The sequence below is a fragment of the Coregonus clupeaformis genome, chromosome 1, assembly GCF_020615455.1.
Source record: "Coregonus clupeaformis isolate EN_2021a chromosome 1, ASM2061545v1, whole genome shotgun sequence".
NCBI classification, from domain to species: domain Eukaryota; kingdom Metazoa; phylum Chordata; class Actinopteri; order Salmoniformes; family Salmonidae; genus Coregonus; species Coregonus clupeaformis.
The window spans coordinates 40,301,687-40,326,740 of NC_059192.1; the positions used below are offsets into that span (position 1 = coordinate 40,301,687).

Below are 25,054 nucleotides of genomic sequence, written 5' to 3' on the forward strand. Positions count from 1 at the left end.
CTTCTCCTCTTCTCTCTATACACCAAGTCACTCGGTTCCATCATATCCTCACATGGTCTATCATTGCTATGCGGATGACACAACTACTTTTCTCCTTCCCCCCCTTCTGACACCCAGGTGGCAACACGCATCTCTGCGTGCCTGGCAGATATCTCAGCTTGGCCCACCACCTCAACCTCGAGAAGATGGAACTGCTCTTCCTCCCAGGGAAGGCCTGCCCGCTCAAAGACCTCTTCCGCTCAAAGACCCCCCCCCCAGAACGCCGAAGCCCGCCTGGTGTTCAACCTTCCCAAGTTCCCCCAAGTCACCCTGCTCCTCCGCACACTCCACTGGCTTCCAGTCTAAGCTCGCATCCACTACAAGACCACAGAGCAGCAAGAGGAACTGCCCCTCCCTACCTTCAGCCTATGCTCAAACCCTACACCCCAACTCGAGCACTCCGTTCTGCCACCTCTGGTCTTTTGGCCCTCCCACCCCTACTGGAGGGCAGCTCCCGCTCAGCCCAGTCCAAGCTCTTCTCTGCTCTGGCACCCCAATGTTGGAACCAGCTTCCCCCTGAAGCTAGGTCAGCAGAGTCCCTGCCCATCTTCCCAAAAAATGTAGAACCCTACCTTTTTAAAGAGTATCTTTAATAATCGCACAGCACCCCCCTTCCATCCCCTTCTCACCTGACCCTCCCCACATAGAAAAACAACAAAAACAAGTACCGGAGTGTGGTAGGCCTTTATTACGCAAGCCCAAAACCAAGTGCCAGGACCAGGGTTGAAACATTTTGTAGGGGGGCAATTCCACGGTAACAGAATTGCGCTGAGACTCAGATTTTACACTGGATTCCAAAGTTTAACAAACCATACACATCTATGCACAAGGACTACTTTTAACAATTTACACTGAACATTTTACAAAAACACACTTACTGGAAGAACTGTGCAGGTGCAAAGTTTGGTAACAGAATTTCATTAAAATCGCCCTCAGTTCTTTATATGACCACAATTAAGATTCAAAGATGTCTGCAGAAAGAATAGGGTGTCAGCTATGACATAACAGCTTGAGTTTGAAAAAAATCTATTTATAAGTTAAATGGATTTACACCTGTTAACGGAATTTCATCATGGGTCCCTGATCTGTACTACACAGAAATGCATAATTATGGATATGAATGTCATTCTGTTGATGGTGATGTATCCTAAATAGGTAGACCAAAGGTAGAAATATGCAATATCCTTCTTTGCATACTTGGGTATTATTCTACACACTGGCTATTATTTTAATGAGCTACACCACCAAATCTGGTTGGTCCGGACCAAATCTGAACCAATCATAGAATACAGTAGAGTACAGTACAGAACGGTACAGTACAGTATGAAAATGTATGCACTCACTAACTGTAAGTCGCTCTGGATAAGAGCGTCTGCTAAATGACTAAAATGTAAAAAAATTTAGAACAGTAGAGTTCAGTACAGTACAGTCAAGTAGAGTATAGTATAGTTCAGTACATTATAGTTCAGTACATTAGTGTAATCAACTCGTGTGCTCTACTGTGTACTGTACTGAACTCTACTTTTCTTCACTGTACTGAACTATACTGTACTCTATCTACTGTGCAGTAATGTACTGAACTATACTTTTCTTTAATGGATTCTACTGTACTGTCCAAACTTGTGAAAAACTATGTTTGGGTCAAATGAAGGCCTGTCCAGACGTCTGTGGACGTTGAAATCAAGGCTGGTCTGGACCGGACCAAAAAACATCTGTGGGCAATGAAATCAAGGCCAGGGCGCAATGAACCAAATTTTAACTACTTTTTACGTCCATGGACGTCCGATGCTCAGTGGGTGAGGAGGCTGGTTACAGTAAATGGAAAGAGAGGGTACTCATGGGTAGGTGTCAGTAAAAGCAGGAAGAGGTTACGAGAGAGAGGAAAGAGGAGCGAGCGAGAGAGAGATGTCCAGACTTTTCACTCTTGCTTTGGCCACTAGACAGAAAGAAACCAGTTATCAGCTGAACATAACAGTATGCCAGTGGAAGGGAGGACTGTAGCAGGTAACCCAACTGTGGTTTGTGACTACTATGATTTCCAATTGTAGCCAATTCAATTGCAGAAATTCTGTTACCGATTTGGTAACAGAATTTCGAGTTTTAATCCCTTAATAATTCATAACAAAATTGATATAAGTAAAAACTATCACTAATTGATAGTTCTACCTTTACTTGTTACTTCTGGAAGGAGTAACAAGTAAAGGAGAGAAATTTGAAAATATCTTAAAGATATGTAGGTTTTTGGTAACGGAATTTCAAGGCAAAAGGCAATGTTTCTTAAACTTACAGAAGGCAGACATTTTTTTCCTAAACTCAATTGTTGCTATTACTTGGCAGGGGTCTTTACTTCAACATCATTATCTTTTGATGCATTTCTAATACATTTTAAGACTTTTTCTGGTAGATGTTTTCTAAGACCCCTTTTCCATCTGACAAGAAATCAAAGCGTTTGTTATTCCTAATTTTTAGGATGGGAAATGGTTTAAACATTTCTATATGCATTCATTTCTCAAAAATATAGACTCTTAGCTTTTATTTGACACCCAATTTGACATGCTCCTATGAACATCACATGTTGGTGCTCATGGGTCCTTTTACATGGAAATGACCAGGTTTGTTTAACTTGGGAGCAGCAAACATTCCCCATCTCTTCCCTGTTGGCCATCCCTGTAGTCCTCTGAGTATTCACTCTCCAGCTCAGACCTCAACTTCTCGTCTATAGAACCTGGTCAATGGACTTCAGCACCTGTAGGGAGCAGGGGCCGCTGGGAGATGTAGTTTTCTCTGTGGACAGAGTCTGTGGGGTCAGGGGTCAGATAGCCATCAGGTGTTTCTTCATTGGGTAGATGTCTCAAGTCAGTTCTTTTCTATTTGTCTCAGACGGGAATCATGTCTTTTCTGATTGGATAGATGTCCCAGGTCAGGCCGTTCCCATAGGGGGCATGTCCAGAGGGCAGGAGGACTCGCGTCAGCCAATGACTGGAGAGAGAAGAGAGGCAGAGGTTACCACAACTAAATACAATATAATATTTATTAATAGTGTTTTATTTCTGACCACAACAGTCACAAAAATATCTGCGCGTTAAATATCTGCACAGATCAACAGATCTTCACACTGCTTGGTGACAAGCATCTAACTAACCTTCTCTTCTCCACACCAAAGAAGACTTTCCAGTTGTTCAGTCTGCCATAGTTAAAGGGGTTCTTGTACACCTGGGAGAAAGAGGAGAATACAGTTTGAATAGCTTGTGTCCACCAACTGTAAGAGTAGTTGTGTGTGTGTGTCCTCACCTTGCCACGTTTGGCCATGCGTTCAGTCTCCTTGTTGTTGATGTGTCTCTCTATGCTGGTCTCTCCTCGGGATATCAGCACTGCGTGCCAGATAGTCAGCCCCCCCAGAGCTACAGCCACAGTGCTAAAATGACCAATCACTGTTTTTTAGGACAAACAGCCAATGACAACACACACGGTACTGTGAGGCTGAGGTTCTATCATCACGGGGAAATAATGTGCTTTTAAATTGGAACTTTAAAAAAACATATATATATATATATATATTTTTTTTAAGGTGCACTATGCAGAAATCACTCCGCCATTTCCTTTTTTTTTTCTCCACCTAATTTCAGTTAATGTGACAAAACAAGCAGGTATAGTGTAGATAATCATTGTAGCATCTAAACCACTGTGAAAAATATTTTCCATAACCAAAAAGATTATTTTTTCAGCTGTTTGAAACTGGTGTACAAAACCGAAAGTAGAAGACACAAAAACTAAACGGGAAGAACAGGAAGCATAGAAATAGCTCACATAGAACGCATCTACTGCTTCTTAGACTTGCTTTCAATGAGAATGACAGATCTATATCTACCATTTCTATGTGAATATGGTCAGGTCACCCAAAAAGTTACATATTGCAGCTTTAAAGATCACTGTGGTAAACTAATTAAAATACAGTAATAATAACAGTAATATTGTGAAGTAGATCTCACCTGGTTAACACCCACATGTAGATGATACTCTTGTGGAACATCTTGTCTCTGAACGTGTAGGGAGGAGGAGGGGTCTGGTAGGTGCTCTGATTGACAACAACATACAGAGGTCATACAAACACCTAAACAGGAAAACATATCCTAGTCGGGACCCAGAGGTTGTGCTTAAGTCACCGGTTTTATGAGTATGCAATAATAAGCATAATACAAGATCAAAGATCGTATTAACAATATCACTCTTTAAATCTAAGTCATCCATTGAACTGCCATCACTAAGAACAAGAAAGTAACTACGAGAAGCAGAATGACGTGGAAGGGGCAGGGTGTGTGTGTACTACCTGCCCAGGAGGTAAGATTCCTATGAGTTGCCCCATCCCTGTCACCGGGACACCTGATTTATCCAAGTCCATGTGTTTGAAGCGCTATGTGGACAATACAAAAACACACACCCAGACAACCAAGCGTTAAGAGACAAACAGAAGAAACACTTCAAGAGTTAAAACTGAACACAGAGATGGTTAAAGTAGACCATGACCCTCTCAACAATAGAAGCCCCACAATGGAGGAGATAGCAGATCAGCAGACTCAGGTCTCTCTCAAAGAGTTTGTAAGCGTGTGTGTGTACCTCTATAGCACTATAAGCATCTAGGAAGAGGTTCCGGCCACTGATGCTGCAGTAGACACAGCCCAGGGTCATGGAGAGACAGAAGCAGAAGAAATAGCGCTGGTTAAAATGGCCGACACAGTTATTCAGCCACGCTGGGGGGAACAGTAGTTAAGGAGAAAACCAAAAACACTAACACCCATCCTCAAAATACTACACATTGTCAAGTGTTGTAATTTTTTATATCCTGTGATTTTGTCTTCATTCTTGTGCCTAACAGACATTCTTGTAAAAGATGTAGCTACTCTCCAACTCCATTTAAAGGATACGACAATGATGATCCATTTTCAGAATGCACCTGTGAAGTAGAAGATGTCATGTTAACGTTGGCCATCTACAACGCTACCATACTGTAGCAGGGTTATGAGTTCTAATCGAGTAAGTAAAAGTATAAGTTATTCCCGTACCACTGGCCCAGGGTCAGATATTTCCTCACACTATTGGTTATGGTTAGGATAGGGTCATCTGATCATAGATCTGTGGTTAGGGGCAACTTGAGTTTGTCTTACGTGTTGCAGATGCCACAGTGGTGAGTCCTGGCTGGTTTGGGGATGATACACTTCTTACACACAGACACAAACGGAATGTCATTCTTTACCTGGAATAAACACAACACATAGATCTCTATTACACCTGTGTGTGTGTGTGTGTGTGTGTGTGTGTATGTGTGTGTATAAAGTACCAGTCAAAAGTTTGGACACATCTACTCATTCCAGGGTTTTTCTTTATTTTTACTATTTTCTACATTGTAAAATAATAGTGAAGACATCAAAACTATGAAATAACACATATGGAAGTCACCCAAAAAGTGTTAAGTCATGTAGTAACCCAAAAAGTGTTAAACAAATCAAAATATATTTTATATTTGAGATTCTTCAAAGTAGCCACCCTTTGCCTTGATGACAGCTTTGCACAATCTTGGCATTCTCTCAACCAGCTTCATGAGGTAGTCACCTGGAATGCATTTCAATTAACAGGTGTACTTTGTTAAAAGTTAATTTGTGAATTTCTTTCCTTCTTAATGCATTTGAGGCAATCAGTTGTGTTGTGACAAGGTAGGGTTGGTATACAGAAGATAGCCCTATTTGGTAAAAGACCAAGTCCATATTATGGAAAGAACAGCTCAAATAAGCAAAGAGAAACGACAGTCCATCGTTACTTTAAGACATGAAGGTCAGTCAATCCGGAAAATGTCAAGAACTTTGAAAGTTTCTTCAAGTGCAGTCGCAAAAACCATCAAGTGCTATGATGAAACTGGCTCTCATGAGGACCGCCACAGGAAAGGAAGACCCAGAGTTACCTCTGCTGCAGAGGATAAGTTCATTAGAGTTACCAGCCTCAGAAATTGCAGCCCAAATAAATGCTTCACAGAGTTCAAGTAACAGACATATCTCAACATCAACTGTTCAGAGGAGACTGCCTGAATCAGGCCTTCATGGTCGAATTGCTGCAAAGAAACCACTACCAAAGGACACCAATAAGAAGAAGATACTTTCTTGGGCCAAGAAACACGAGCAATGGACATTAGACCGGTGGAAATTTGTCCTTTGGTTTGATGAGTCCAAATTTGAGATGTTTGGTTCCAACCGCAATGTCTTTGTGAGACGCAGAGTAGGTGAACGGATGATCTCCGCATGTGTGATTCCCACCGTGAAGCACGGTGGAGGAGGTGTGATGGTGCTTTGCTGGTGACACTGTCTGTGATTTATTTAGAATTCAAGGCACACTTAACCAGCATGGCTACCACAGCATTCTGCAACGATACGCCATCCCATCTGGTTTGCGCTTAGTGGGACTATCATTTGTTTTTCAACAGGACAATGACCCAACACACCTCCAGGCTGTGTAAGGGCTATTTGACCAAGAAGGAGAGTGATGGAGTGCTGCATCAGATGACCTGGCCTCCACAATCCCCCGACCTCAACCCAATTGAGATGGTTTGGGATGAGTTGGACCGCAGAGTGAAGGAAAAGCAGCCAACAAGTGCTCAGCATATGTGGGAACTCCTTCAAGATTGTTGGAAAAGCATTCCAGGTGAAGCTGGTTGAGAGAATGCAAAGAGTGTGCAAAGCTGTCATCAAGGCAAAGGGTGGCTACTTTGAAGAATCTAAAATCTAAAATATATTTTGATTTGTTTAACACTTTTTGGGTTACCACATGACTTAACACTTTTTGGGTTACTTCCATATGTGTTATTTCAAAGTTTTGATGTCTTCACTATTATTTTACAATGTAGAAAATAGTAAAAATAAAGAAAAACCCTGGAATGAGTAGGTGTCCAAACTTTTGACTGGTACTGTGTGTGTGTGTGTGTGTGTGTGTGTGTGTGTGTGTGTGTGTGTGTGTGTCTGTCTGCACCGTAGGGGGGTATCCTGGGGCGGTCTTGGTGGCTTTATAGTAGTGGAAGACGATCATGACGAGGTTCCAGTGTCCATAACCGATGTGCCAGACTATCCAGGGTGGAGAGTAGGTGTTGAGGATCAGGGGCAGCAGACCCACATAGGCTATCAGCAGGATAGAACTGGTCAATATCACTACCAGACACACAAACACCTGGAGAGATGGAGAAAGAGAGAGAAGGGAGAGAGAGAGAGAGAAGAGAGAGCGAGAGAGCGAGAGAGGGAGGGTAATTAAAGACATGATCCGGAACTTTGGCGACTACTTAGTATTTTTTAAACCGCCCGCTTTGGGCTGGATGTGTCAATGTGTAGTTCATACATGCATAATATATGAGCAGAATTAGTCTTACCTCAATTAATCACGAAATCCCTAGTTTGAAAACAACTGTTTTTCTGAAAGATGTGCTGTACCATTTTCCCTACATTTGCCCCCAGATGGGCCCACCCCCTAGCAATTTGATTTCAACCAATGAGCTTCAGCCCATCGCCATATAAGTGACAGCTAGCAAGAGGTATATCATGCACCCACAGCAGAGCAAGAGAGAGCGTAATGACGTGGTGCACATATCTGCACATAATTTGACGGAGTATGCAATTTTCAGGGACCACTTTTGGCTCGTGAGCGCTACTTTCAGAACTACTGGCTAAAAAGTATACAAAAGAACCAGAGAATCTCTTTAAGTGAAGGAGAAATTGTTTCATGAGCAGGAACATCTGTACAACTATCTATCTCTCTTTCTCTGACACACACACTTACCGCCCCGAACCAGCGGGTGAGTAGGTCCACCATCCAGAAGATGGGTTCCATCAGTGAGTCCATGACGACATCAGAGTTGGTGAGGGAGTTGTAACAGAGGGAGTTAACCATCAGTCTGAGGTAGACCCATCTCTGCCTCACACACAGCGGTAGTCTGCTGTTGTTGCCATTGCTGTAGCGCCACCATCTGGCACACACGCGCAACCGCATCCAGCGCAGCAGCACCAGCAGGAAGGTGGGGCACGGCCGCATTCTACTCCTGAAACACACACACAGGGATGAATGTATACACACACACACACACACACACACACACAAACAGGCCTGAACAATACTATATGTACTACACAGAGCTACAAAGACCACTTGGGTGTAAGGAATGGTATTGGTTCCGGGTTCAGGCCTACTCCTTCTCTGGGCTTCGGCTGGACGTAGCAATTATGACGTTGGGATCTATGTTCCGACATTCCCCTGGCTCCCTGGGAATAACGGCATATGTTGGACCTGCCGGCTGGCCCTTCTGCCTACCCATAATTCCAATTTAGGATTAGATTAAACAGTCCAAATGAAAGGGGACTCAGTAAAGGGATCATGTGGAAACAGGCCAAATTGACATTTATAAATCACCGGCCCAATCCCAAATCGATCCCTAGACCCTACGTCCAATGCACTTGAGGACATCTGAGATAATTTGATAGGTCAAAGCAATATGGTGAAACTTCCACCTAGCCTATCAGAGAGCAAGTTGGTCCTATTACCAAATTGCAAACACCTGTCAAATCATCTCAGACAAGTGCATAGGGTAGATTTGGGATTGAACCACCAACTGCTAGGCCTACTGCTGTAAAAAAATTAAAAAATCCTGACACTTAATTTACGGCAACTCTACTCTTGCTATTCTGCATTCCAACCGCGCTAACAATGTAAATACATGTCCTTAAAGATGGACATCAGGTGAAGCCATTCAAGCCAATGAGAACTCCGATATAAAGTTTGTTTTTCAAAGTTGCCGAAATGCCACGTGCGTCCACTTATATCAGTGCATTCATAACAACCTAACCATCAGGAAACTTTTATATTCGATCAAATAAGCCTTGCGTAGAAAATTAGCAATTACATTTGTTGTTGCAAAGATTCCTCACATTGTGGTCTTATTTTCGTGGCAACATTTTGGGCGGAGTAAACCCTCTCGCCTCTTCCTCTGATTTCAATCAAGGGATATGAGCAGGGCGGAGCACAAGAGTGAGTGTGACACAGCCAATAATGACAGATTCCTAAAGAATGGAGCTAGCTACATTGTTGCAATACTATCCAGATGTTCTTAAAGGCCCAATGAAGCCATTTTTAAAAAATCTCAATATCAAATAATTTCTGGGTAACAAGTACCTTACTGTGATTGTTCTCAATCAAAATGGTCAAAAAGTAACAAAAATAGCTTCTTTGCAAGAGCCATTTCTCAAGAAATAATTTTACTAGGACTGACTGGGAGTGGTCTGAGTGGGGTGGGGAAAACTGAAAACTAGTGGTTATTGGCAGAGAGGTTTAGAATGGAGGTTTAAAAATGACAAGCTGTAAATGCATATTAACCAATACATATGGCATAGCCTACACATATAGCATACCTTGCAACACAATATTCTCTAAAAACAGTTGTACAATGTGCTCTGCAATAAGATATCCAGAGTTTGATTTCTAAACCAGATGAGTTCTCAAATAGCAGCTGCCCAATACCATGGTGGGCATGCATAATGTTGGATGCATTAGAATATAAGGTATGGAGAATGATAAAAGAGCCTGTAGGATTATAGAGAAATCATTTGGGAAATGAATGTTTTAGTTTCAAATACTAAATGTTCAGTGAATATGGGTATATTAGGTGGTTTAAAATCAACGGTTCTCCACTGGTGGGCCGCGACCCAAGGTTTTGAATGGGTCACAGGTGTCTGAGTTAAAAAAAAATGCACTGAACAAAAATATAAATGCAACATGTAAAGTGCTGGTCCCATCTTTCATGAGCTGAAATAAAAGATCCCAGAAATATTCCATACGCACAAAAAGCTTATTTATCTCAAATTTGTTTACATCCCTGTTAGTGAGCATTTTATCCTTTGTCAAGATAATCCATCCCCCTGACAGGTGTGGAATATCAAGAAGCTGATTAAACAGCATGATCATTACACAGGTGCACCTAGTGCTGGGGACAATAAAAGGCCACTAATATGTACAGTTTTGTCACACAACTCAATGCCACAGATGCATGCTTCATCCAAGATGGCGTAGTAGTGCAGTTCTGTTTTTGTCGTGTGTCTGTAAATAGCCTGTAAATACCCTGTTTTTTTTGTATTTTTCGTACATATTTCCCTATCAGACTTTTCATCCTTCTACAAAATATACTTTCCTGCAACCCGCCTCACTCAATGTGGAACGGATTCTATTATTGACTTACCTTTTATCTAGAATCTCCAGTTGAAACTAGCTAGCCAGCTAACTAGCTACTTGCTATTAGCCACAGTTAGTGGTATTTCACCCAGAACATTGGATTTTTTTTTCTGCGGGATTAATTTTAATCACTGGACATTAATCACCGGATCGCAACTAGCTAGCCGCAACCGAATGGATGTTGCTGTCTGGCTAATCACCACTGCCCCCGATGCAAGCACCAGTTAGCCTCGAGCTAGCCTAGATCCAGGCTCATATCTACCTCTAGGTGTACCGGACGGGAGTAGCCAGCTAACTAGCTACTTGCTATCAGCTACCGTTAGCGGTTTTTCACCATTGTCCGTGGCCTGCACCACTCACCAGCCAGCTCAAGTCTGGACTATTATTCGGCCAGTCTGCACAGCGCGTTATCGACCCAGAACATATCAGTTTTTCTGCCGGAATCACTGAATCACTGGACCTTTAACTCCGGATTCATCGCTAACAGCTAGCTGCAACAAAATGGACGCTGTGGTCTGGCTAATCATCCTGAGCTAGGCCCATCTCCCGGCTATCTACCTCTCTGTCAACCGGACGGGACCACCTAGTGTTGACACGGAGCCCCGCCGATCCTACACGACTGGTCTGCCGACGAAATCGTCTGATGTGGTTACGACGTCGACCACGAAGATCCCATCTGCTAGCCCCGGCCCGCTAGCACACGCTAGCCGTGGCCTCTTACTCGCTAGTGCTTTAGCAGCCTCCGAACTATCCTATTGCTGTTCACCGGACCTTATGATAACTCAGCTATACAGCTGATGTCTGCTGGACTGTTCCTTTTTACGGTACTACATCCTGTTTATGTTTAGCCTCAGCCCAAACATGGTTAGCTTATTGTTGTTTCGGTTATTTCTAATTGTACTATTTCACTGTAGATCCCCCAGCCCAGCTAAACCTGCCTTAGATAGCTCCTTTGTCCCACCCCCCATACACGCCGAGACCGACTCAATTGGTGCCTCCAGTGATGCTATCTCTTTCATTGTTACCCAACGCTTAGGTTTACCTCCACTTTACTCATATCCTTCCATATCCTTGTCTGTACATAATGCCCTGAATCTTTTCTACAACACCCGGAAATCTGCCCCCTTTATTCTATGTACCCAACGCACTAGAAGACCAGTTCTTAAAGCCTTTAGCCGTATCCTTATTCTAGTCCTCCTCTGTTCCTCTGGTGATGTAGAGGCTAACCCAGGCCCTGCAAACCTCAGTATCACTCCTACTCCCCAGGCGCTATCATTTGCTGACTTCTGTAATCGCAAAAGTATTGGTTTCTTGCACGTAAATATCAGAAGTCTACTTCCTAAGTTTGAGTTATTCACTGCGTTAGCACACTCCGCCAACCCTGATGTTCTAGCAGTGTCTGAATCCTGGCTCAGGAAGGCCACCAAAAATTCTGAAATTTCCATCTCCAACTATAACATTTTCCGTCTAGATAGAACTGCCAAAGGGGGTGGAGTTGCAATCTACTGTAGAGATAGAGCTAGCTGTAGAGCTCTATCATACTATCCAGGTCTGTGCCCAAACAGTTTGAGCTTCTACTTCTAAAAATCCACCTTTCCAGAAATAAGTCTCTCACTGTTGCCGCTTGCTACAGACCCCCCTCAGCCCCCAGCTGTGCCCTGTGAATATGTGAATTGATTGCCCCCCATTTATCCTCAGAGTTCGTACTGCTTGGTGACCTAAATTGGGATATGCGTAATACCCCGGCCATCCTACAATCCAAACTAGATGCCCTCAATCTCACGCAAATTATCAACGAACCTACCAGGTACAACCCTAAATCCGTAAACATGGGTACCCTCATAGATATCATCCTGACTAACATACCCTCTAAATACACCTCAGCTGTCTTCAACCAGGATCTCAGCGATCACTGCCTTATTGCCTGCGTCCGTAACGGGTCCGCGGTCAAACGACCACCCCTCATCACTGTCAAACGCTCCCTAAAACACTTTAGCGAGTAGGCCTTCCTAATTGACCTGGCCCAGGTATCCTGGATGGATATAGATCTCATTCCATCAGTAGAGGATGCCTGGTTGTTCCTTAAAAGTAATTTCCTCTCAATCTTAAATAAACATGCCCCATTCAAAAAATACAGAACTAAGAACCGATTTAGCCCCTGGTTCTCCTCAGACTTGACTGCCCTTGACCAGCACAAAAACATCCTGTGGCGTACTGCATTAGCATCAAATAGGGAAGTTAGGAACCAATATACACAAGCAGTCAGGAAAGCAAAGGCTAACTTTTTCAGACAGAAATTTGCATCCTGTAGCACTAACTCCAAAAAGTTTTGGGACACTGTAAAGTCCATGGAGAATAAGAGCACTTCCTCCCAGTTGCCCACTGCACTGAGGCTAGGAAACACTATCACCACCGATAAATCTACAATAATCGAGAATTTCAACAAGCATTTTGCTACAGCTGGCCATGCTTTCCATCTGGCTACCACTACCCCGGCCACCAACTCTGCACCCTCCGCTGCAACTTGCCCATGCCCCCCCGCTTCTCCTTCACACAAATTCAGACAGCTGATGTTCTGAAAGAGCTGCAAAATCTGGACCCCTACAAATCAGCTGGGCTAGACAATCTGGACCCTTTCTTTCTAAAACTAGCCGCCGAAATTGTCGCAACCCCTATTACTAGTCTGTTCAACCTCTCTTTCATAACGTCTGAGATCCCCAGAGATTGGAAAGCTGCCGCGGTCATCCCCCTCTTCAAAGGGGGTGACACTCTAGATCCAAACTGCTACAGACCTATATCCATCCTGCCCTGCCTTTCGAAAGTATTTGAAAGCCAAGTTAACAAACAGATCACCGACCATTTCGAATACCACCGTACCTTCTCCGCTATGCAATCCGGTTTCCGAGCTGGTCATGGGTACACTTCAGCCACACTCAAGGTCCTAAACGATATTATAACCGCGATTGATAATAGACAGTACTGTGCAGCCGTCTTCATCGACCTGGCCAAGGCTTTCGACTCTGTCAACCACCGCATTCTTATTGGCAGACTAAATAGCCTTGGTTTCTCAAATGACTGCCTCGCCTGGTTCACCAACTACTTCTCAGATAGAGTTCAGTGTGTCAAATCGGAGGGCCTGTTGTCTGGACCTATGGCAGTCTCTATGGGGGTGCCACAGGGTTCAATTCTTGGGCCGACACTTTTCTCTGTGTATATCAATGATGTCGCTCTTGCTGCTGGTGACTCTCAGATCCACCTCTACGCAGACGACACCATTTTGTATACATCTGGCCCTTCATTGGACACTGTGTTAACAAACCTCCAAACAAGCTTCAATGCCATACAACACTCCTTCAGTAGCCTCCAACTGCTCTTAAACACTAGTAAAACTAAATGCATGCTTTTCAATCGAACGCTGCTGGCACCCGCCCACCCGACTAGAATCACCACTCTCGACGGGTCTGACCTAGAGTATGTGGACAACTACACATACCTAGGTGTCTGGTTAGACTGTAAACTCTCCTTCCAGACTCACATTAAGAATCTCCAATCCAAAGTTAAATCTAGAATCGGCTTCCTATTTCGCAACAAAGCCTCCTTCACTCATGCTGCCAAACATGCCCTCGTAAAACTGACTATCCTACCGATCCTTGACTTCGGCGATGTCATTTACAAAATAGCCTCCAACACTCTACTCAGCAAACTGGATGTAGTCTATCACAGTGCCATCCGTTTTGTCTCCAAAGCCCCATACACTACCCACCACTGTGACCTGTACGCTCTTGTTGGCTGGTCCTCACTACATGTTCGTCGTCAAACCCACTGGCTCCAGGCCATCTATAAATCACTGCTAGGCAAATCCCCGCCTTATCTTAGCTCATTGGTCACCATAGCAGCACCCACCCGTAGTCTGCGCTCCAGCAGGTATATCTCACTGGTCATTCCCAAAGCCAACACCTCCTTTGGCCGCCATTCCTTCCAGTTCTCTGCTGCCAATGACTGGAACGAATTGCAAAAATCTCTGAAGCTGGAGACTCTTATCTCCCTCACTAACTTTAACCATCAGTTGTCAGAGCACCTTACCGATCACTGCACCTGTACACAGCCCATCTGAAATTAGCCCACCCAACTACCTCATCCCTATATTGTTATTTATTTTGCTCTTTTGCACCCCAGTATCTATATTTGCACATAATCTCTTGCACATCTAGCATTCCAGTGTTAATACTATTGTAATTATTTTGCACTATAGCCTATTTATTGCTTTACCTCCATAACTTGCTACATTTGCACCACTGTATATATATTTTCTGTTGTATTTTTGACTTTATGTTTTTTTTACCCCATATGTAACTCTGTGTTGTTTTTATCGCACTGCTTTGCTTTATCTTGGCCAGGTCGCAGTTGTAAATGAGAACTTGTTCTCAACTGGCTTACCTGGTTAAATAAAGGTGAAATAATTTTTTTTTAAAAATGCTGACTGCAGGAATATCCACCAGAGCTGTTGCCAGTGAATTTAATTTTAATTTCTCTACCATAAGCTGCCTCCAACGTCATTTTAGAGAATTTGGCAGTACGTCCAACCTGCCTCACAACCGCAGCCTTAATTGATTAAATAGTTTTTTTGCCCCCTTATCAATCTACACACAATACCAAATAATGACAAAGCAAAAACAGTATTCATTTTTTTGCACATTTATAAAAAATCTGAAATATCACATTTACATAAGTATTCAGACCCTTTACTCAGTACTTTGTTAAGCACCTTTGGCAGCGATTACAGCCTTGAGTCTTCCTGGGTATGACACTACAAGCTTGGCCCACCTGTATTTGGGGAGTTTCTCCCTTTCTTCTCTGTAGATCCTCTCAAGCTCTGTCAGGTTATTACATTACATTTAAGTAATTCAGCAGATGCTCTTATCCAGAGCGACTTACAGTTAGTGAGTGCATACATTTGTCATACTGGCCCCCCGTGGGGAGCGTCACTGCACAGCTATTTTCAGGTCTCTCCAGAGATGTTAGATCGGGTTCAAGTCTGGGCTCTGGCTGGGCCACTCAAGGACATTCAGAGAATTGTCCCGAAGCCACTCCAGCGTTGTCCTGTTGGAAGGTGAACCGCTCTGGAGCAGGTTTCATCAAGGATCTCTCTATACCTTGCTCCGCTCATCTTTCCCTCGATCCTGACTAGTCTCCCAGTCCCTGCCGTTGAAAATATCCCCACAGCATGATACTGCCACCACCATGCTTCACCGTAGGGATGGTGCCAGGTTTCCTCCAGACGTGACGCTTTGCATTCAGGCCAAAGAGTTCAATATTGGTTTCATCAGACCAGATAATCTTGTTTCTCATGGTCTGAGAGTCCTTTAGGTGCCTTTTGGAAAACTCCAAGTGGGCTGTCATGTGCCTTTTACTGAGGAGGTGCTTCCGTCTGGCCCCTCTACCATAAAGGCCTGATTGGTGGAGTGCTGCAGAGATGGTTGTCCTTCTGGAAGGTTCTCCCATCTCCACAGAGGAACTCTGGAGCTCTGTCAGAGTGACCATCAGGTTCTTGGTCACCTCCCTGACCAAGGCCCTTCTCCCCTGATTGCTCAGTTTGGCCGGGCGGCCAGCTCTAGGAAGAGTCTTGGTGGTTCCAAACTTCTTCCATTTAAGAATGATGGAGGCCACTGTGTTCTTGCGGATCTTCAATGCTGCAGACATGTTTTAGTACCCTTCCCAAGATCTGTGCCTCGACACAATCCTGTCTCGGAGCTCTAAGGACAATTCCTTCAACCTCTAGCTTGGTTTTTGCTCTGACATGTAATGTCAACAGTGGGACCTTATATTGACAGGTCTTTCCAAATCATGTCCAATCAATTGAATTGACTACAGGTGACCTCCAATCAAGTTGTAGAAACATCTCAAGGATGATCAATGGAAACCGGATGCACCTGAGCTCAATTTCGAGTCTCATAGCAAAGGGTCTGAATACTTATGTAAATGAGGTATTTGTTTTTTACTTTCAATTAATTTGCAAAAATCTCTAAAAACCGGTTTTCGCTTTGTCATTATGGGGTATTGTGTGTACATTGATAAGGAACACAATTAATTTAATCAATTTTACAATAAGGCTGTAACGTAACAAAATGTGGAAAAAGTAAAGGGGTTAGAATACGTTCCGAATGCACTGTATAATTAAAACATTATATTGCGCATAAATCAACTCAGTAGGTTCGGCGCTACCCAAGCCTATAGCTTGGATCTCCAGATGTCATCCCCGCAAATGTATAACAATAATATCTTTAGCTAGGCTGAACCCTAGGCACTCAAAAAAAATGGGTTGGAGAGCCTTTACGCATGAAAGAAAGAAAACGGTGGTTTGATTCATTCTGAAAATTGCCACATACAGTTCTTCAACCCATGGTAATGTTGGAAGATTAGTGTACGTAGAATTATAATAGGAAAAATAGTGTACAATAGTAGGCTATACCCTCGTCTATTGCCTGCACTAACCATGGAACTGTGTGATGACACGGCCAAGTATTGCGCCATGCGTCGGGTTCAAATTCTTATGGCTTGGTCTGCACTCCGCTCCATAACGATTTAATTAGCCTAAATGTCTTTTTTTATATTATCAACCGTTACTAATGATCCTCAGCAACAACCACACATCAGTGACAGCGTTTACAGAGGAAGCAAATTAAGGTCAACGAAACAAAGTAATTAAATGGAATGATAATGTAGGCTATACCAACTGAAGGGAACTAACAGTAAATTGGCAGTTGAATATGTGTGGTTATTAGGCCTACTGACGGTCGATACTGATAGTGGCTAATATTTAACATGATAGAAGTAGGAAACATAGAAAGTCGGGGTAGCCTATAATTAAGACATTTGAGAGTGCCCATCCCTGCAAGTTAAAAGGCTGTACAATTTCAATTCTGCATAATGGCACAGAATTTCATAAACTTTACATGTTATGCTTTAGTTTGCTGCCATATGAATGGTTTCATATTTGTCTCTGGCGATTATAAGGTAAAATAGATCTAAAACAACTGTAATTGTATTTACAATTCCCTTATCCAAACAGATTACTCATTTACCTAGCTGTTGTAATTTACAGTGCATGAAGAATGGTGTTATTTCTATTAGATAAAACAAAGTAGATGATTTTTTCACTTGGAACCGGTAGGATCGCTAGGCCTTATTCATGGTTTCCTCGTGCGTAAAGGTGGTGGCATTAAGTCAAGGTCAGAATACAGTGTATCTGTAGACACACCTCCGCCATACCTTCATTTAGTCCACCCCAAAACGAATAGCGGGTGAATAGCACGCTGTACTTTTTTTTTAAGGATGCCATTCTCATGCTTAAGTTCAATGTCAGAATACGCAAAGAGAGAAAAGGAGCGCCCTCTCTTTCTCCTCTTCGATGGGCACAAGAGCCACATGGACCCAGAGGTGCTCGCGGCGGCACTTTATTTTTTTATATATTTTTTCACCTTTATTTTACCAGGTAAGCCAGTTGAGAACAAGTTCTCATTTACAACTGCGACCTGGCCAAGATAAAGCAAAGCAGTGCGATAAAAACAACAACACAGAGTTACATATGGGGTAAAACAAAACATAAAGTCAAAAATACAACAAAATATATATACAGTGTGTGCAAATGTAGCAAGTTATGGAGGTAAGGCAATAAATAGGCTATAGTGCAAAATAATTACAATTAGTATTAACACTGGAATGATAGAGGTGCAAGAGATTATGTGCAAATAGAGATACTGGGGTACAAATGAGCAAAATAAATAACAATATAGGGATGAGGTAGTTGGGCGGGCTAATTTCAGATGGGCTGTGTACAGGTGCAGTGATCGGTAAGGTGCTCTGACAACTGATGCTTAAAGTTAGTGAGGGAGATAAGAGTCTCCAGCTTCAGAGATTTTTGCAGTTCGTTCCAGTCATTGGCAGCAGAGAACTGGAAGGAATGGCGGCCAATGGAGGTGTTGGCTTTGGGGATGACCAGTGAGATATACCTGCTGGAGCGCATACTACGGGTGGGTGTTGCTATGGTGACCAATGAGCTAAGATAAGGCAGGGATTTGCCTAGCAGTGATTTATAGATGGCCTGGAGCCAGTGGGTTTGGCGATGAATATGTAGTGAAGACCAGCCAACAAGAGCGTACAGGTCACAGTGGTGGGTAGTATATGGGGCTTTGGAGACAAAAGGGATGGCACTGTGATAGACTACATCCAATTTGCTGAGTAGAGTGTTGGAGGCTATTTTGTAAATGACATCGCCGAAGTCAAGGATCGGTAGGATAGTCAGTTTTACGAGGGCATGTTTGGCAGCATGAGTGAAGGAGGCTTTGCCTGCTCACTGAAGTGTTTTAGGGAGCGTTTGACAGTGATGAGGGGTGGTCGTTTGACCGCGGACCCGTTACGGACGCAGGCAATAAGGCAGTGATCGCTGAGATCCTGGTTGAAGACAGCAGAGGTGTATTTAGAGGGTAAGTTAGTCAGGATGATATCTATGAGGGTACCCATGTTTACAGATTTAGGGTTGTAACTGGTAGGTTCGTTGATAATTTGTGTGAGATTGAGGGCATCTAGTTTAGATTGTAGGATGGCCGGGGTGTTAAGCATATCCCAATTTAAGTCACCAAGCAGTACGAACTCTGAGGATAGATGGGGGGCAATCAATTCACATATGTCCAGGGCACAGCTGGGGGCTGAGGGGGGTCTGTAGCAAGCGGCAACAGTGAGAGATTTATTTCTGGAAAGGTGGATTTTTAGAAGTAGGAGCTCAAACTGTTTGGGCACAGACCTGGATAGTATGATAGAGGTCTGCAGGCTAACTCCACCCCCTTTGGCAGTTCTATCTAGACGGAAAATGTTATAGTTGGGGATGGAAATTTCAGAATTGTTGGTGGCCTTCCTAAGCCAGGATTCAGACACTGCTAGAACATCAGGGTTGGCGGAGTGTGCTAACGCAGTGAATAACTCAAACTTAGGAAGGAGGCTTCTGATATTTACGTGCAGAAACCCAAGGCTTTTACGGTTACAGAAGTCAACAAATGATAGCTCCTGGGGAGTAGGAGTGATACTGGGGGCTGCAGGGCCTGGGTTAGCCTCTACATCACCAGAGGAACAGAGGAGGAGTAGAATAAGGATACGACTAAAGGCTTTTTTGAACTGGTCTTCTAGTGCGTTGGGTACAGAGAATAAAGGGGGCAGATTTCCGGGCGTTGTAGAAAAGATTCAGGGCATTATGTACAGAAAAGGATATGGAAGGATATGAGTACAGTTGAGGTAAACCTAAGCGTTGGGTAACAATGAAAGAGATAGCATCACTGGAGGCACCAATTGAGCCGGTCTCGGCGTGTATGGGGGGAGGGCAATAAATAGGCCATCGTGCAAAATAATTACAATTAGTATTAACACTGGAACGATACATGTGCAAGAGATTATGTGCAAATAGAGATACTGGGGTGCAAATGAGCAAAATAAATAACAATATGGGGATAAGGTAGTTGGGTGGGCTAATTTCAGATGGGCTGTGTACAGGTGCAGTGATCGGTAAGGTGCTCTGACAACTGATGCTTAAAGTTAGTGAGGGAGATAAGAGTCTCCAGCTTCAGAGATTTTTGCAGTTCGTTCCAGTCATTGGCAGCAGAGAACTGGAAGGAATGGCGGCCAATGGAGGTGTTGGCTTTGGGGATGACCAGTGAGATATACCTGCTGGAGCGCATACTACGGGTGGGAGCTGCTATGGTGACCAATGAGCTAAGATAAGGCGGGGATTTGCCTAGCAGTGATTTATAGATGGCCTGGAGCAAGTGGGTTTGGCGACGAATATGTAGTGAGGACCAGCCGACAAGAGCGTACAGGTCACAATGGTGGGTAGTATATGGGGCTTTGGTGACAAAACGGATGGCACTGTGATAGACTACATCCAATTCGCTGAGTAGAGTGTTGGAGGCTATTTTGTAAATGACATCGCCGAAGTCAAGGATCGGTAGGATAGTTCGTTTTACGAGGGCATGTTTGGCAGCATGAGTGAAGGAGGCTTTGTTGCGAAATAGGAAGCCGATTCTAGATTTAACTTTGGATTGGAGATGCTTAATGTGTGTCTGGAAGGAGAGTTTACAGTTTAACCAGACACCTAGGTATTTATAGTGGTCCACATTCTCTAGGTCAGACCCGTCGAGAGTAGTGATTCTGGTCGGGTGGGCGGGTGCCAGCAGCGTTCGATTGAAGAGCATGCATTTAGTTTTACTAGTGTTTAAGAGCAGTTGGAGGCTACGGAAGGAGTGTTGTATAGCATTGAAGCTCGTTTGGAGGTTTGTTAACACAGTGTCCAATGAAGGGCCAGATATATACAAAATGGTGTCATCTGCGTAGAGGTGGATCTGAGAGTCACCCGCAGCAAGAGCGACATCATTGATATACACAGAGAAAAGAGTCGGCCCAAGAATTGAACCCTGTGGCACCCCCATAGAGACTGCCATAGGTCCAGACAACAGGCCCTCCGATTTGACACAATGAACTCTATCTGAGATGTAGTTGGTGAACCAGGCGAGGTAGTCATTTGAGAAACCAAGGCTATTTAGTCGGCCAATAAGAATGCGGTGGTTGACAGAGTCGAAAGCCTTGGCCAGGTCGATGAAGACGGCTGCACAGTACTGTCTATTATTGATTGCGGTTATAATATCGTTTAGGACCTTGAGCGTGGCTGAGGTGCACCCATGACCAGCTCGGAAACCGGATTGCATAGCGGAGAAGGTACAGTGTGATTCGAAATGGTTGGTGATCTGTTTGTTAACTTGGCTATCAAAAACTTTACGAAAGGCAGGGCAGGATGGATATTGCAGCGAAGGGTGCAAAGCTGGTGGCCGGGGTAGTGGTAGCCAGGTGGAAAGCATGGCCAGCCATAGCAAAATGCTTGTTGAAATTCTCGATTATTGTAGATTTATCGGTGGTGATAGTGTTTCCTAGCCTCAGTGCAATGGGCAGCTGGGAGGAGGTGCTCTTATTCTCCATGGACTTTACAGTGTCCCAAAACTTTTTGGAGTTAGTGCTACAGGATGCAAATTTCTGTTTGAAAAAGCTAGCCTTTGCTTTCCTAACTGCTTGTGTATATTGGTTCCTAACTTCCCTGAAAAGTTGCATATCGCGGGGGCTATTCGATGCTAATGCAGTACGCCACAGGATGTTTTTATGCTGGTCAAGGGCAGTCATGTCTGAGGAGAACCAGGGAACATATCTGTTCTTAGTTCTGAATTTTTTTGAATGGGGCATGCTTATTTAAGATTGAGAGGAAAGCACTTTTAAAGAACAACCAGCCATCTTCTACTGACGGAATGAGATCGATATCCATCCAGGATACCTGGACAGGTCAATTAGGAAGGCCTACTCGCTAAAGTGCTTTAGGGAGCGTTTGACAGTGATGAGGGGTGGTTGTTTGACCGCGGACCCGTTATGGACGCAGGCAATAAGGCAGTGATCGCTGAGATCCTGGTTGAAGACAGCGGAGGTGTATTTAGAGGGTAAGTTAGTCAGGATGATATCTATGAGGGTGCCCATGTTTACGGATTTAGGGTTGTACCTGGTAGGTTCCTTGATAATTTGTGTGAGATTGAGGGCATCTAGTTTGGATTGTAGGATGGCCGGGGTGTTAAGCATATCCCAGTTTAGGTCACCAAGCAGTACGAACTCTGAGGATAGATGGGGGCAACCAATTCACATATGGTGTCCAGGGCACAGCTGGGGGCTGAGGGGGGTCTGTAGCAAGCAGCAACAGTGAGAGACTTATTTCTGGAAAGGTGGATTTTTAGAAGTAGGAGCTCAAACTGTTTGGGCACAGACCTGGATAGTATGATAGAGCTCTGCAGGCTCTCTCTACAGTAGATTGCAACTCCACCCCATTTGGCAGTTCTATCTAGACGGAAAATGTTGTAGTTGGGGATGGACATTTCTGAATTTTTGGTGGCCTTCCTAAGCCAGGATTCAGACACTGCTAGAACATCAGGGTTGGCGGAGTCTGCTAACGCAGTGAATAACTCAAACTTAGGAAGGAGGCTTCTGATGTTAATGTGCAGAAAACCAAGGCTTTTATGGTTACAGAAGTCAACAAATGATAGCTCCTGGGGAGTAGGAGTGATACTGGGGGCTGCAGGGCCTGGGTTATCCTCTACATCACCAGAGGAAGACTAGAATAAGGATATGGCTAAATGCTTTAAGAACTGGTCTTCTAGTGCGTTGGGTACAGAGAATAAAGGGGGCAGATTTCCAGGCGTTGTAGAATAGATTCAGGGCATTATGTACAGACAAGGATATAATAATAATAATAATAATAATAATAATAATAATATGCCATTTGGAAGGATATGAGTACAGTGGAGGTAAACCTAAGCGTTGGGTAACAATGAAAGAGATAGCATCACTGGAGGCACCGATTGAGCCGGTCTCGGCGTGTATGGGGGGTGGAACAAAGGAGCTATTTGAGGCAGTTTGAGAGGGACTTGGGGTTCTACAGTGAAATTGTATAACAAAAACTAACTGGAACAGCAATAGTCAAGGCATATTGACATGGGAGAGAGGCATAAAGCAATCACAGGTGTTATTAGAGAGAGCTAAGAAAACAGCTGGTAATGGCAATGAAAGTTTGGGCTGAGGCTAAACAGATAAACAGGACAGGGTACCGTGTATAGGAACAGTCCAGCAGGCATCAGCTGTGCAGCTGAGTGATCATAAGGTCCAGTGAACAGCAATATGTGAGTCAGAGAGCAGTTCGAATTGGTGCTACAGCACAGCGAGCAGGAAGCACGGCTGTTGTTTGCATGTGCTAGCGGGCCAGGGCTAGCAGATGGATCTTCGTGGTCGTCGCAACGGGAAGCCTGTTGAAACCACAGACGATTACGTCGGCAGACCAGTCATGATGGATCGGCGGGGCTCCGTGTCTACTCTAGGAGGTCCCGTCCGGTTGACAGAGAGGTAGATAGCCGGGAGATGTGCCTGACTCGAGGCTAGCTCAAGGCTGATTAGCCAACAACAACATCCATTTGGTTGCAGCTAGCTAGTTGCGATGATCCGGTGTTAAAGGTCCAGTGATTCAGTGATTCCGGCAGAAAATCCAATATGTTCTGGGTCGATAACGCGCTGTGCAGACAGTGCAAACTGGCCGATAATAGTCCAGGCTAGAGCTGGCTGGTAGGTAGTGCAGGCCACGGACAATGGTGAAAAAACGCTAACGGTGGCTAATAGCAAGTAGCTAGGTAGCTGGCTACTCCCGTCCGGTAGACAAAGAGGTAGATAGCCGGGATATGGGCCTGGCTCGAGGCTAGCTCAAGGCTAACTGGTGCTTGCTTCGGGGGCAGAGGTGATTAGCCTACAGCAACATCCATTCGGTTGCGGCTAGCTAGTTGCGATCCAGTGTTAAGGTCCAGTGATTCAGTTATTCCAGCAGAAAATCAGATGTTCTGTGTGAAAACCGCTAACGGTGGCTAATAGCAAGTAGCTAGTTAGCTGGCTAGCTAGTTTCAGCTGGAGATTCTAGATAAAAGGTGAGTAAATAATAGAATCCGTTCCATATTGAGTGAGTGAGGCGGGTTGCAGGAAAGTATATTTAGTAGAAGGATGAAAAGTGTGATAGGGAAATATATACGTAAAATACAACAACAAAAATACAAAAAACAGGCAATTTACACGGACACCAACAGAGAACACGAGCGCACTGCTACGCCATCTTGGAACTAGATGGGAAGGGGTTATACTTCTTTGTCTTCCACCACACTGCACCCATGTCCTGCAGCCACTGGACGTGGCATACTTTGGCCCTTTAAAGAATTTGCCAGAGTATTCCGCTACCCGTACCAGAGCTGCAAGGACATGCCTATGTGGTGGAAGGGTTTAAGAAGTGTGGCCTCTTCCCTTTTGACCACGCCTCTTCTTCTGTGGGGTTTATCGGCAATGGTATGGTGCATTACCGCCACCTACTGTACTAAAGCGCCCCCCGCCTGTGTACCGGAGTCCTAGCTTAAAAATGGACCAATATAAGTATAAAGAGGGGTTCCTGCAGATGCAGGAATGCCCAAATGCAGGAACCGCAGTTGCACCCTTTTCCTCCAGCTAGTGAACATAAAAGTAAGTATTTTGGGGGGGAAATGCAATAATTGACATTGCCAACAAACGGAAATGTGTTCGGCCGAAATAAATATACACAATATGTAATAACCAGCTCCTCCCTCGACAGTGATCGATCATCTCGAAAACTAAAGCAGATAGTTTATGGCCCACCACCTAATCCCCCTCTTTATTAAACCATCTGCCAGTGCCATAGAAAGAATCAAGCTTTTTTGTGATACAATGTTATATGTTTATGACGACGGACTGAAGGCTGTTTATAAAGATAACTAAACAATAATATGCATACATTCATATCAATTTAAACGCTGACATCTTCCTCAACCTTCTCTCTTCCTCACCGCCCTGTCTGCAAAAGATCATCAGTTGAAATGAAAGGACCACTGGCACTGACCAGCAGTGTCATGAGCTACCAGTAACATAGCGTTTTATGCTGCTTTCTAGCTACCATTGCACAAATACACTGAATGTATTTACTCACTTTTTTAGGATCGCACGGCACCCGCGATAAATGTGTTATCTCTGTCCATTATACCGATTTGAAGAAGGTTTTAATAATCCGGAGGCGAATAATTGAAAGAGAGATACACTGGCGCGAGCTTCGTTTAGCACAAACGCTTCTCCTTTACTGCGCAGACTCAGTGCTGCA

At 44.0% G+C, this 25,054-nt stretch overlaps 1 protein-coding gene across 1 annotated transcript; it reads right to left on the bottom strand.

Annotated features, from left to right (window-relative positions):
* Positions 1–1,424: 1,424 nt before the first annotated feature.
* Positions 1,425–25,041, bottom strand: LOC121568459 (palmitoyltransferase ZDHHC16A). The gene is made up of 11 exons (XM_041878996.2): positions 24,887–25,041; positions 7,849–8,107; positions 7,051–7,245; positions 5,202–5,290; positions 4,962–4,990; positions 4,654–4,787; positions 4,367–4,450; positions 4,029–4,114; positions 3,331–3,454; positions 3,182–3,252; positions 1,425–3,018 (listed from the first exon to the last, which is right to left on the bottom strand). The coding sequence occupies exons 2-11, from the start codon at positions 8,098–8,100 to the stop codon at positions 2,916–2,918; spliced, it is 1,167 nt and encodes a 388-aa protein (XP_041734930.1). The 5' UTR covers positions 8,101–8,107; positions 24,887–25,041; the 3' UTR covers positions 1,425–2,915.
* Positions 25,042–25,054: the final 13 nt, after the last annotated feature.

Excerpts from the sequence above, each read along its gene's own strand:
- LOC121568459 (XM_041878996.2), bottom strand. The coding sequence starts at position 8,100 with ATGCGGCCGTGCCCCACCTTCCTGCTGGTGCTGCTGCGCTGGATGCGG. Across the intron at positions 4,451-4,653 it reads ATGCTTATAGTGCTATAGAG|CGCTTCAAACACATGGACTT; the intron begins GTACACACACAC and ends TTGTCCACATAG. Across the intron at positions 3,019-3,181 it reads TTTGGTGTGGAGAAGAGAAG|TCATTGGCTGACGCGAGTCC; the intron begins GTTAGTTAGATG and ends TTCTCTCTCCAG.